General features: G+C 39.0%; 1 protein-coding gene across 4 annotated transcripts in view; it reads right to left on the minus strand.

Annotated features, from left to right (window-relative positions):
* Nucleotides 1-2,068: 2,068 nt before the first annotated feature.
* The window catches only part of cbfb (core-binding factor subunit beta), a 38,512-nt gene continuing 27,173 nt past the window's right edge, over nucleotides 2,069-13,407 (minus strand). The window contains exons 4-7 of one of the 4 annotated variants that reach the window (XM_020640486.3): nucleotides 13,196-13,312; nucleotides 12,585-12,680; nucleotides 11,570-11,633; nucleotides 2,069-6,246 (exon numbers count right to left, since the gene is read on the minus strand). In XM_020640486.3, coding sequence (XP_020496142.1) covers nucleotides 11,604-11,633; nucleotides 12,585-12,680; nucleotides 13,196-13,312 — 243 coding nt within the window. In that variant the 3' untranslated portion in view covers nucleotides 2,069-6,246; nucleotides 11,570-11,603. Of the gene's footprint in view, nucleotides 6,252-11,569; nucleotides 11,634-12,584; nucleotides 12,681-13,195; nucleotides 13,313-13,407 lie in introns of all 4 variants that reach the window. The other 3 variants (XM_020640485.3, XM_020640484.3, XM_020640483.3) reach the window with 3 other exon arrangements.

Below are 13,407 nucleotides of genomic sequence, written 5' to 3' on the forward strand. Positions count from 1 at the left end.
GAAGCGGGATTTCTAAAGTCAAATATCTAAATCAGCTTGAATATTTCCATGACTGAGTACAGTTCATACCATATTAAAATAGGAAAAGTGAAGTATAGCCTAGATGCTATGTAGGCTAATAATAGGCTATACTACAGACGATTATTTATTTTTATTTTTACGTTTGGATATCTAACATCATTGTTTTTTTTTACATTAAACACATTCCAAGTCCTATCTAATTGGTTTCTGGTATCAATTTATGTACAATTTCTAATGTTTCTTTACATGTTGCTATTGTTTACAGTATGCTAAAGGGTATGGTTAGTCAATGATTTGCTGTGATTATAAGGATTGTGAAGTTAATGCCAACAGAATAATTCTATTTGATGCAACTTTGCCTACTATAGACCTTTTAAGTCAATTTGTTTTTTGTAACAATTTTTTTCCACCTGTTTTTTTATTTCACAGTGCTCATTTAACTTATATACAGTAAATGTGTGATTTCAACCTTTTGTATTTTGTTTAGCATATAGGAATTTTAATTAAAGCTCCTGTGAGGAGTTTATAGCTGGTTATGAAGCAGACTCTAATTAATATTGATGCATATTTATAACCTAATAAAGAAAACAAGACCATCGGCATAAACATTGACCATGTCTGTACAGCTATTTTTAATGTCTGAAACTGCTGCAAGAGCGTAGGTGTCAGCTTGCTTCTAAAAACAGCCTTCAAATGAAAATCATTATCAACGACAACGATTCATGCTCAGTGACACATTGGAAAGCAGGATAAGAGGCAGGAAAAAGAATAGCTCCTCACAGGACCTTTGAAGTCCCCATGTAACAGAACTTCAAGAGTATCCAACTGCCATGTCATGTCATATTTCCAACTGAACCAATCACAAGATAGAAGGCAGGACATAACGTTGGGATGAATGTGATTGGATTGTTGAAATCATACAAAGCTTTTTAATGAGTCAAAAATAAGTAAACACCCTTGACTTTAGGATGAGCCATCAGACATTTCAAAAGTTTTACAGGAAGAGAAAATACGGTTATTTTGTGGTAAATATACTCAAATAATGATTCATTGAAAAAGTATTTGGCACATGAAGGCTGAACATTTAACACAGGTACGCTGGAGTAAATCTGACCATTTGTAATTTTCATTTCATGGGAACAAACAATATATGTAAAAAAGTGGGGGAGCCAAAACAGCTGCATAAATGCAAACAAATTCTCTCTGTTTGTCTTTTTAAAAATGTATTATTATTAGGCAGGTTTTTATAGCCTATACATTATAGTCATTTCTCAATGCAAATCTGTTCTTTGTGTGAAATACAGAAATGTTTACTTTGAAACACTACACTGTCTTAAAGATTAGAAAACCACATCAAAGATTCCTTCAGTGGGCTGTTACTTTGGCTTCTTAACTCTTAGCAGTATTTCCACTATGGTGTCCCTGTTCTACCTTACATCCTGAAGCGTACTCTGCCATGGATCCATTCACCCCGTGCTTCTGTCCTTTGCTGGCTTGTGATAGGCTACCTACTCGGTTAGTTTAAATCAGGTTTTAGCTTTCCATCTCAAACGTAACCTAAGACTGCCCAAATCCAATTTGGCAAAAAGGGAAATGTTTGTTGTGCCTGAAAATTACAATTAAATGCATAAACAGCAGCATGTTTTCAGAATCAGAAACGGCAAATGTGTTCACACATACAAGTAATTTGTCTAGAATGTTTCCCACAGAACAAAACTTTAATGAGTTTTACTGTGGGGACTGTTCATCTTTGCTTTCCATTGTTTAACAGGTCAAACACTGCTTTGCACAAATGGGCCAGTTGTTGTATTTAAGAAGAACACTTGTTTAAATGCCACTAAAAGTTTTAACTGATCACAACATTTCGACCAGAGGTCTTCTTCAGGTGATCATTTTGGTTGTATTTACACTTTTTGCCTTGTAAATGATTGGACACACTTGACAAGATGATATGTTCTCCTGTGTTATGTTATGCTTGTGTGACTGTATCTGTGTAAGAACTTGTTTAGGTGGATCATTAGTTTCAGTGTAAAAAGACAGAAACAAATACAAGAATTCATAAATGTTTATTATGAAAAAAAAAAAACATCCAACATTTTAAACTGAAGGTCTAACATTTCAGATCACTCCAAGAAGAAAAGCTAAGACCTAAAACAGGGGGGGAAAAATGACCAAACACAGCGGAAGGAGAAACCTGGGGAGTGTTACTATATCATAGAGTTTCATCTTTGGATCTCAAAACAACACAGACGTATAAATAACTTAAACAAAAAAAGCAGATAAACAGTTAAGGTAACAAAAAAAAGAAAGACAATGTTGATGGTTTATTGTTTTACCTTAATGCCTGCATTAAGAAAACTGAGGGATGGAGTATGAACTAAGATGATGATGATAAACAAACATGGTGACAGGATAATATCAAGGTGATCAATCCTTACTTTAAACTAAATTAGAAATAAGTTACAGTCCTCACTATCCCCATATTTGAACACTATTGATGTAGAAAAAGATTGATTTTCAGGGTTTTACTCTGCATGGTATGATACTTGTTAATGAGGGAAAACTTGATTGTGAACGTTATATTTGTAGAACAGACATCACCAATTGATTAATGGATCACATTTCTAAGCCTGGCCCCAAATGCTTAATCCTAAAAAGTCTTACTGTCCCTTTCAGCCTGCATCTCTTCTTTAATTGAACTGGTTCAGACCCCGTGTTGTGTCAGTTTCCAAGCAACTTAAACAACCACTACACCTATAAATTTAGGCCATCATTCATCAACTTGACGTCTGTCTCATCCTGGGCCATAACTCAAGTTTTTCTTCCACATGAATTAATGCTTTCTTCTGTTTGTCTGCGCACCTCACTCACAGTGTTAAGTCCTACTTCCCTGCGGTGTTCTCTTCTTCTGGGAGAATGAGGATATGAAATGTCAAAAAATAAAAATCCACCATCAACAATTTGAAGTTTCTCTCAGACAGGAAGTTTTGAAATTCAGGATCTGAATAAGCTTTGTGTCCCTAATCTCCAAAATCTCTGCGGGTGATTAATAAGTCTCTCAATAAGAAAATGACATTTTCTATTAATGTTCAGCTTCGTCCACAGGGGGCGCCAAAATCAACACCAACAGAAAGGAACCTCAAGGAAACTTTAGAAAAAAAAAGTTTGATCATAGAAGCTTAAACAGTTCTTCTGATTTCATCACTCATCGTGAGGTCTTTGATTTGATACAGCTTCTGTCATCTGTCACAGGCTCTTGTGATCAAGCATTTTGAGTTTTCACTTTTTATTTCAATTTCATGTTTTTTAAGCAACATTTTTTACGCCCAAGACTATCAATGCATCAAAACATCACCGGTCCTCTTCACTCACGTTAAGCTCATTACACTTTTTAATCGTTGGACTGAGAAAAGTAAAATCATGAATAAACAAAAAGGTATTTGTCGTTAATATAACAATACTAATAATAAAACCGTTGAGTGCCTTACACACCGGAAAATGAAATGAGCTTCTTGTTGAACAATGTAAAAACATTTATATTGCTTAATAACAGAACTTAAGTCAATCCACGTTCAATGCTTTAACCCAGGAAGTGGATTTCCTTTAAAAACAAATAAGAATAACATTAATAAAAGGAACACATGAATCAATGAAAAACATAACAAAAGTCCCAAATCTCATCTAAACAGAAAATAGCCTACACTGCTAATACTAGTTCATAACAAAGCTGACAGATGAACACATAGATACATAAACAGAAGATAAGTAGGAATATAAAAAGTAAACATCCTGACTTTCACACAAACAAAACAATAAGAAAACTAAACATCACATCTGATTTCACGAGTGCTGTAACAGGAAATAGATTTCAGACTGCTTTCAGCGTCCTCTAATGATGAGGAATATCTGAGTGATGGACCCTGTGATGGATTCTCAATTGAATTAGTACCATGGACAGTACGGTCTCTTATCTAAGCTGGTGAATTATTAATGGAGATTGAAATGCAATGGTTGCAGAGCAGAAGTGATGGAGGAGATAAGAGGCTGCTGATGTCTGTTGTGTGTACTTTGTAGAGTTTCAGGTTCTTGTGTATTGACTGCTTGTGTGATTTCTATCATTGCTGTCCAGTCAAATCCATGAATGGCAAACCTTAAAAAGATGCGATCATGATTTTTCTGATTACGACATTTTTTTTAAACGGCAAAGGTGTAGATCGATGTTTTTTTCATTCAGTTTGGGATGACTGAGGAGCTCTGGTGAAGCATCCAACCTGAACTATTTTCAGTGGTGTGCACAGCTTCTAAAAACAAAGGGTGACCACTTGGTTCAATTATGTTTGGTGGTAACACCAAAGTGAAATGTGAGCTGATCATGAGTTGTCTGATTAAAAAAATATCCTGGTTTTAAAAAAGATGACTTTTTATTTGATCAGGCCTGTTACTGTTTGTGTCCACCACATAGTCTGTATAAAGAATGGACAACAGAACACCTTGACTCAAGTGAAGCCAAAATAAATAGAGCTCCTCCTGCTGACTGGCTGCAGCATCGGTCATAAACCCCGCCTCCTCCAAATTGATCAAATTATCAAATTAAAATGCGTTTCAATTACATTTTTCTCAGGATTCTGTCTTCATAGTGAGTTATTATCATTTGTGTTAAAGATGTTTACAAGAGGCTTCCTTTTTATTTAATGCTAGCTCTGCTGACAGATGAGGCACCTGCGACACTATTCCTCCTATTAAACTTTCCATAACTGTGAATGTTTGCTTCAAATGGACACAAGTATCTGTTCTAATGTGGACTGACCTGAGGGATCTTTGCCATCTTATCAGTAAATTAAATATGTTCTGGTTTGTGGAAGTTAACTCGAGCTCCATGTGACCTTACAAGCACAGATGTCAGGTATTTTGGTCTCCATCTCTTTTTTTACAGCAGGAGGAGGCGGAGCCACATAGTATATTCTTTATACAGTTTTTCAGTATATGTTGCCTCTCCATCACAAAGCCTCTGATCACCCAGTTATTCCTCATCAAAGCGCTGACAGAGAGTGCTCTCTTGATAAATAGGCTGCATAGAAAACAATAAAGTACATAGGTCGACCTGTGTTTGGTTTCATGCAGAGGAAGAATCCATGTGGGGATCAGGACTGATTGTATCACATAGTGCATAACCCCTCAAAAGACAAAAGGACGTTTTGGATTGACCCACATCGCACCCTCAAAGCCAAAGATGGCAGAACAGTTTTCTTTGTCCCGCCTTGAGGTTGTTGCTACATAACCTGTGTGCAGGTTGGTCAGGGCATGTCATCATAGTCATGTTTCAAAGAGATCACAAATATCACAATACAGCAAAAACCTGGCACTATTCCTTCTGATTGCCCTCCCACCTGCCCATGTTTAACCCCCCCCCCCCTTCCAGCATAATGAACTTTGGTCTAAGAAAACAGCAGGTTTCAGGAAGTGAGCTGGGCATGCTTACAAATGTGAAGTGTTGCACAACCCTGAACAATGCAGAATCTTTTCCTTTTTTCTCACCAACGGTCAGCCCCTCACTTTTGATTCATGCTCCAGACCATATAACCCACCCCACTTTCCTCCTCCTCCCTGCCTCAAGCCCTTACAACCCCTCTTCCTCTATTCATTAATAGAAAATATACTTTTGGTACTTGAATCTACATCCATCCATCAAATCTTTGAAGACCTGGACAAAAACATATCAACCTTTCTGCTTGATTTGACCTCTACTTTAAATATTTAGAGCACTTTTTTCCACTCAAGAAATAAAGTCAACTCTGGATCTGTCACATTTATCATTTCTGGTTTAAACTGCAGCTCGTGTTGCTTCTTCTGTATCTAAATAAATTCAGCTACGTACTTTTTGTCCAGGTCTGTTTTTTCTGCTTTCCTTAAAATCCTTATTTTCCAGGCTTGTTTCACTTTCAATTCAATCAAGTCCTACGTTGTATCGTTCGGCACATTTAAATATAAAAAAAATGTTTGATGTATGAAAAAGATTATGTCAAACCTTTTAGGAAAAAATACAGCATTGTTTTTTTTTTTTTACTTTGGTTGATTGATTGTGTTGAAAGTGAATGAACAGCCAGCCCCTGTTTTCTCCTTTACCTCCCTGCACTACTTCTTCTTCCCCCACTTCCTCCTCAGCGCATCTTGTGTTCCATGTCAGCGTTGGCCATGTTTGAGCCAGGGCTGGGGTCCTGCTGTCGTCTGGACTGGGGAGAGAGAGGGATAGAAGGATGAAAGAGGTGAGGGAGACAGGAGGAAGGAAAATGTAAAGAGAGTCAGAAAGGGATGGGAGAAAAAGAGAGAATACATTAAGTACACGGTATTTAAATAGTAACAGGGGAGGATGCATATTAGAAACACTTAACCATTTACAATTTATGAACCAAATGTGTCAAAAAAGATCTATTTTACAACTTGGTACTGATAAAGGACAAATAAATTAACATGCAGTCCCATAAACCGCCACCAGAGGGAGTCACAACATTACATCACAACATGCTCAGAGCTGCTGTTTATATACTTCACTGATGTTGATATTTTCGTCAAGGTAGGCAGGGAGACAGACAGTCAGACTGACAAACTGTTCTGACACAGATTAGCATGAATACACACGCACACACACACACACACACACACACACACACACACACACACACACACACACACACACACACACACACACACACACACACACACACACACACACACACAGACTAAATGGATCATCAGGTCGTCATCAGAAGCCATCAGCATGACAAGATTTTCAAATATATGACATGACTGGGTGTAGTGTTAGTGTGTGTGTTTGGAAGCCCTCAGCATGACCTGCTCCCGCTTTAAAAATACTTATGGTTATATATTTACACTTAAGTGATAGCCGAGGGAAATTGAGGGGGTGGGGTTGGGGTTACAAAGTGTGCCGAGAGGTGAGGCAGAGAGCAGACTAAACAGAAATGCAGACAGAGAGAGTAAAGGGGGTTGCTTAGTTCAACTGGAATGTAGTTTGTGTCATCTCAATGACTCACCATAATAGCAACGTAACACACACACATAGTCACATGTACAGTATATGTCATACTACCTTTTTGACTGCACATAGCCAGACTGACTCCAGTTTCTGTCTGTCCCCTCTGCAAATCTTTCTGCTGCTTTATCAAAACGGCTGCTGTCAACGATACTCTATTTCAATGAGGCAGACTTGATACCCAGCTGGAGTCATGATAAACTGAACCCTAAACTGATTGATCTTTGCTTCTGTCTGTCAGACCTGCATCACATTCATGACCGACGCCAGGTGATCACATAATAATGCTGATTTGAGAAGGAATGCTTTGAAATGACACATTATTATATCTATATATTTATGCCTTTATTTGAGAGACGGGATATCGAGTTGGATATCGAGGATGACATGTGGTAAAGGAGCCACAGGTTCTTTTTTATTAGCCCAGGCTGTACGCTTAAAAGACTATAGCCTCTGTACACGGGGCAGCAAACTAACCACTAAACCACCGGCACCCCTGAAGTTGCGAATTATTACCAAAATCTGCAGTTCATTAAAAAATGTTGCCGATTGCTTGGTCTTACTGCTGCATGAGTGATATTATCAGAGACATTCTGTCACTGGTTAAAATTCAACATTTGTGTTACTAATTTCCCCAGACATTAGACATAAACAGCATTTACAGACCCACTGTATACCATCGCTCAATGCACAGTTCTAAACAAAAAATGGAAAATATAAGACAATAACTTATTTAGCAGCTAAAAAGCAAGATATTTCCCTCAGCACTTGGTGTAGACATAACCGAGAGCTCCAAAGGACTGTATATTCAACCTATAGTTTCACCAAGTGACCAAGTCTTAATTCTTATTTAATGCTAAAGATGCTTAGCAACTACTGGATGTGTAAATCAGGATTTTTTGCACCACTTGACTTAAGTCATTATAAGCATGTTTGCATCTTGATTCTGCTGCCCCCTAGTGGCACAAAAATGAGCTACTCTTGGTATAAACATTTGTTAACCCCCTATAGCTGCCATGTGTGGATATATTTATAGGAATTATTTAAATCTTTCATTATTGAGCAAATATTCACTTATTGGTTTACTCTTGGTTTTGTGCTGTTTTGAGGTTCGAGTGATCTAAAATATACTCAGAAATAGATTTGGACAAAATTAAATCTACAACAAAGAGAAATGAGAATATGAATTGCATCGGTAGCACTCTTAACATGACCAAAATATCCTCTTTTTCACTCGGCTCTGTTGCCCCTCGATCACGACAGTTGTTTGTGTTGTTAGAAGGGAGTGGTCTAATCCTACAGGCAGAGGAGCTTTCTGTATTGATCCACACACAGATGGAAGCTGGGCCACTATATGCCGCTTAACCACAACTCAATACTGGAGAAGAGCGTATGTGTATGTGTGTGTGTGTGTGTGTGTGTGTGTGTGTGTGTGTGTGTGTGTGTGTGTGTGTGCGTTGGTTGGGGGTTGGGGTAAACTTATTTGCTGTATCTGCGAGTTTGTGCTTATCTGTGATGTAGAGTATCTGAATTAGCCTCTGAATGTGTGTGCGTGTGTGCGTGTGTGTGTGTGTGCGTGTGTATCTGTGTGTGTGTGTGTGTCTGCGTGTGTGTGTGTGTGTACGCGTGTGTGTGCGCGTGTGTGTGCGTGTGTGTGTTCGTGTGTGTGTGTACGCGCGCGCGTGTGTGTGTGTGTGAGTCAAAGCAGGGGGTCTTATTGCTATCAATACTAATGATATATTAATGCTTTCAGTGCCAGCTCATCATTCAACACCAAATCTCTTTCTGCTGAGCACTCAGAGACTCGTGTGTGTGTGTGTGTGTGTGTGTGTGTGTGTGTGTGTGTGTGTGTGTGTGTGTGTGTGTGTGTGTGTGTGTAGAGTTTAAAGGAACACCTCTTGTGGATATATTGCTCCTCCATCCATCATCCTGACAGGTGCTTTGTGACCTTGAATCTCTCTAACGATGTTAAATGTTTTATATTCAGTGTTTCAGTTTTTCTGATAAAGTACAAACGCCTCCTCATCAAGTAAAAGCAATGGGTTGAGTGATATAGAGATCGCCATGGCAACGGATAATGTTTAAAATCATCTGTAATTGTGGTTTGAGTTTGATAATAATGGCTTTAATGTTCTTTTTTGTAGATTGTAGGATCAAGCTGGTGGTGCAGTGGTTAGTGTGCGCGCCCCATGTCTGGATGCTATAGTCCTCAGAACGGGCAGCCCGGGTTCAAATCTGGCCTGTGACTCCTTTCCCGCATGTCATTCCCCACTCTCTCTCTCTCTCCCTGATTTCAGACTCTATCCACTGTCCTATCTCTCCATTAAAGGCACAAAAAGCCCCAAACATAAATTTAAAAAAAACTGTTGCATATTTGAATGGTGAATTTAACGCATTTGTATTATGAGCCAAGGACATCGCCTTTTTCATAATCATTGTGTACTAGACATTTCTAATCTCTCTCTCTCTCTTGTCCTATCTCGCCCACCTCTGTCTGATGATCAGTTCTGGATTCACATCAAAAGAACAAAAAAAGTCTGTAAATATAGTTGAAATAACTGAATTTGATTCAACGACAGTAGAAGTTCTGATGTGTTTTTAAATTAAATGCAGTAGAGTATAAAGAGATAACGAAACCAACAGCGGGTGAGTAAAACAGGCTCAATGAGAGGTGGAGTGCAGACCACAGAAATGTGGAGGCTTCATTTGTGCAGCTATTGAGAAATACTCGTCAGTCACACCCACAGAGAAATCTCACAGTGGATCTGCAGGATCCCACCCAGACAATTTGGTACATATGGACATACTTTTACAGATTTATTTGTGAAGCCTGTCTCATGGTCTTCATGAAATTATTATTTTTTGTATTACAAAGTTAAAAGTTTTTTTTTTATTTATTTTTTTTTTTTTTACATTAACTCAATCAAATGCTTGCCTGAATGCTTAAGGCCCACCTCAGCTCTAACTCCTTGCCTGTTTCTAGATAACATTTTCAAGATTTTCGCCATCATCTGGCTTCATAACGCCGAGACTACGTCCATGTTTCTACAGTCTGTGGGTTTCTTTCTTGTTTCGATTGTGTTCTTAAAGAAGGTTATGGAGAGACCGAATCATAAGAAATGTTTTTGATAAAGACAACATGGTCAGCTTAAGAGAAAATATCTCCTTTTACTCTTTATCTCCTTTTGAAAGAGAGCCCGGCTAGCTGTTTCCATCCTGTTTTCAGTCTTTGTGTAGACTGAACTAGTGTCAAGGCCCAGGTGCCATACTTAATACACAGAAGTAAGAAAGTTAAATTCATATAATATTCCTCTTATACTGCAGGTATTTTCTCTGTGAATTCCTTAACAGACTTTTTTTAAACATTTGGTATAACCTGCAAATACATTGATAAAAGTGAAAGAAGGTGTTCTTATTCTACACACATGGTGGTTCATGACATTCATATGAAATGTAAGGGAGCAGGATATTATCTGAAGAGAGAATCGAAATTCTAAAGTGCTCCACCTGGAGCGTCTGGGTTTTTCCAGGAGATAGTGATGGTACTTCTACTGATTTAGAAAGAGACACAAGGTTTTCTTTTTCTCGCCAAGCCTCGGGGAAGAAACATGAGATCAGTCAGATGAAAGACGACCTTCAATAAAAGCCTCTCTTTCTCTTTTCGTTTCTGTCTGTCCTCATCTGTGTTCCTCAATCCCCCTCTGCTCTCCTTATGTGCTAAGTTCCTGCCTTTCCATTCTGTGTAGTTTATACAAGCCCCATGTGGTCTCAAGCTGTGGTAGGTCTAGGCAAGCAATGTGAGTGTGTGTGTGTGTGTGTGTGTGTGTGTGTGTGTGTGTGTGTGCGTGTGTGCGTGTGTGTGTGCGTGTACACGTGTGTGTATGTGTGTGTGTGTGTGCGCACACGTGTGTGTGCGCGCGTGTGTGTGCGTGTGTGTGAGTGTGTGTGGGTGTGTGCGCATGTGTGAAAGTCATGGTGCAAACTAGCTATGAAATTGTCACATATCACAGACATTTGTGTTTCTCATCCCACACAGAATCCAACAAACTGTTGCATTAAAGTCATAACATTCAAGTGTATTTCATGAACACACAAACACACATCTATACACCGATACAATACACACAAACACACATCTATACACTGTGAAAACACACACAAACACACATCTATACACTGTGAAAACACACACAAACACACATCTATACACTGTGAAAACACACACAAACACACATCTATACACTGTGAAAACACACACAAACACACATCTATACACCGATACAACACACACAAACACACATCTATACACTGATAACACACACACACAAACAGCTTCTTTTTGACATTAACACACACAGAGGAAATAATGAAATAACAAAAGAACACACACATGTAAATTTAACACATGCACACACACAGCCTCACACACACACACGGGCACACACAGGGGGGTTTAGTGCATGACAGTGTGATAGATGATGAGAAATGAAGGACACAGACCCTGTTCTTTTCTGCTGGCTGTCTGTCTGTGTCATCAGTCCCAGATTTTAGAAACCACAGGGTCCTAAAAAATAAACAATTTGGGGTTCATTGGTCGGGCGTCAATGTTCTCCCTAAAGCCTGGCTGGGAAAGTGAGTTGTTCTCTTGCGATTAAATACATGTGGGACAATAAATTTGTGAGTCTGAGTTGGCATACATACGACATACTAATTTCTTCACAGTTACAATTCATCAAACTAAATGCAACTTAAGGAAATATTTTTCATGACAATATATTTTTTTTCATGTAGTTTTGAAAAATCAAATGCCATTTCTCTTTTCCGTGATCTTCTGCAACAAATAAATACACACCTTTCCCTTCTGAGGCTTTTAGAGACATTTGACACAACTGAATCAGTCATTCAATACTTCCATAATATCAAATCAAAAATCAGATTAGAATTACCGTCAAACTGATCATGCACTAAACCTACAATTGAAAATGCATAAATACTCATTGAATTTACAATAATAATAAAAGCACACAACCACACATCACACAACCCTAAGCCATGCCAAGTAAGCAAAGAAAAACCTGCAGAAAATATGAGCCCAGACTGTCTTTGAATTTAGAGACAATTCTTGTAATGTGCCACACATGGTCAATGATAAATCATCTGTTGAGTTTTCTCTTAATTAAGTCAGACATTTCTAGCTCTAAACAATGTTAATCTGCAATGACTATCTGCAACTTTTCAGTTGGTTACATCTATATAGCGTTGTAGAGCCAGCCCACAAACGTGTATTTTCACTTTGCTCACGGTGATCTGTTAAGAGAGGCTGAAAAAGTTCAGATTGTTGCATCTATGACAACACCTAACAAAGGATGATGGCTGTGGTCAAGTGTAAAACAACTATGAGGCTAGCTTAGCAAGGCTAAAGACAGGTCTAAAGTCGGAGCTGATTTGTCCACTTAGAGGTGGCAGAGCAGAATCAGATTTCAATGAACAAAAAACCAAAACAGGACCCTCTCACCTCCAAATCCTCCCTGTGTGACCGGTCTCTGTCTTCAAAGTCTCTGGTTCTGCGTCGAGCCTCTTCAAACGCGGCCTGAGCCAACGCGTCTTCTTGCTGCACGCAAACACACACACACACACACACACACACACACACACACACACACACACACACACACACACACACACATTGACAGACTTTAGACTTTTATGAAGAGGAAATCCATGTGCAGAAATTGTAAACATTGCAGAGTAGATATTTGAGTTTGCATACATTTTAAGTGCTGCAGTGCTTTGGATGGATAGTTTGCAAAACTTTCATGCAGACGAGCCAGATCGTCTTTTTCATTCCACACACTCTGCTTCCTTGTCAAAGTCTTGCACCTGCCTACAGTCATGCTCGTAGGGTTTATACCACTAATATCAAATGAAATGAAGTCGGCTAAATAAAGTGGCCTGCAGCGCTCCCTTCTCTCTTACCTAACTCCCCAGAGCTTTTTTTTTTCAGTTTCAGATTTGTTAGGCTTTCACTGCGACTGACTCAGGCGACATCACTTAAGGCGATTTATCAGACCTTGTGCAGCTCCCTCTGGAGCCAGCCTGCAGTGTAGTCAGTACTTGTTGCATTACCTGCGCCCTCTCATCATCATACTCCAGGAATCCCATCCCATCCAGCCTCTGAAGGTCGATCCAGCCCCTCCAGATCACACACACCCCGTTCAGGATCATTGGGGCCTTTAAATGGACCTGCAAAGAGGGAGAGAGAGAGAGAGAGAGAGGGAGAGAGGGAGAGAGAGAGAGAGAGAGAGAGAGAGAGAGAGAGAGAAGTGTCAGCAGCAGTT

This window comes from Labrus bergylta, chromosome 7, assembly GCF_963930695.1.
Source record: "Labrus bergylta chromosome 7, fLabBer1.1, whole genome shotgun sequence".
NCBI lineage: Eukaryota > Metazoa > Chordata > Actinopteri > Labriformes > Labridae > Labrus > Labrus bergylta.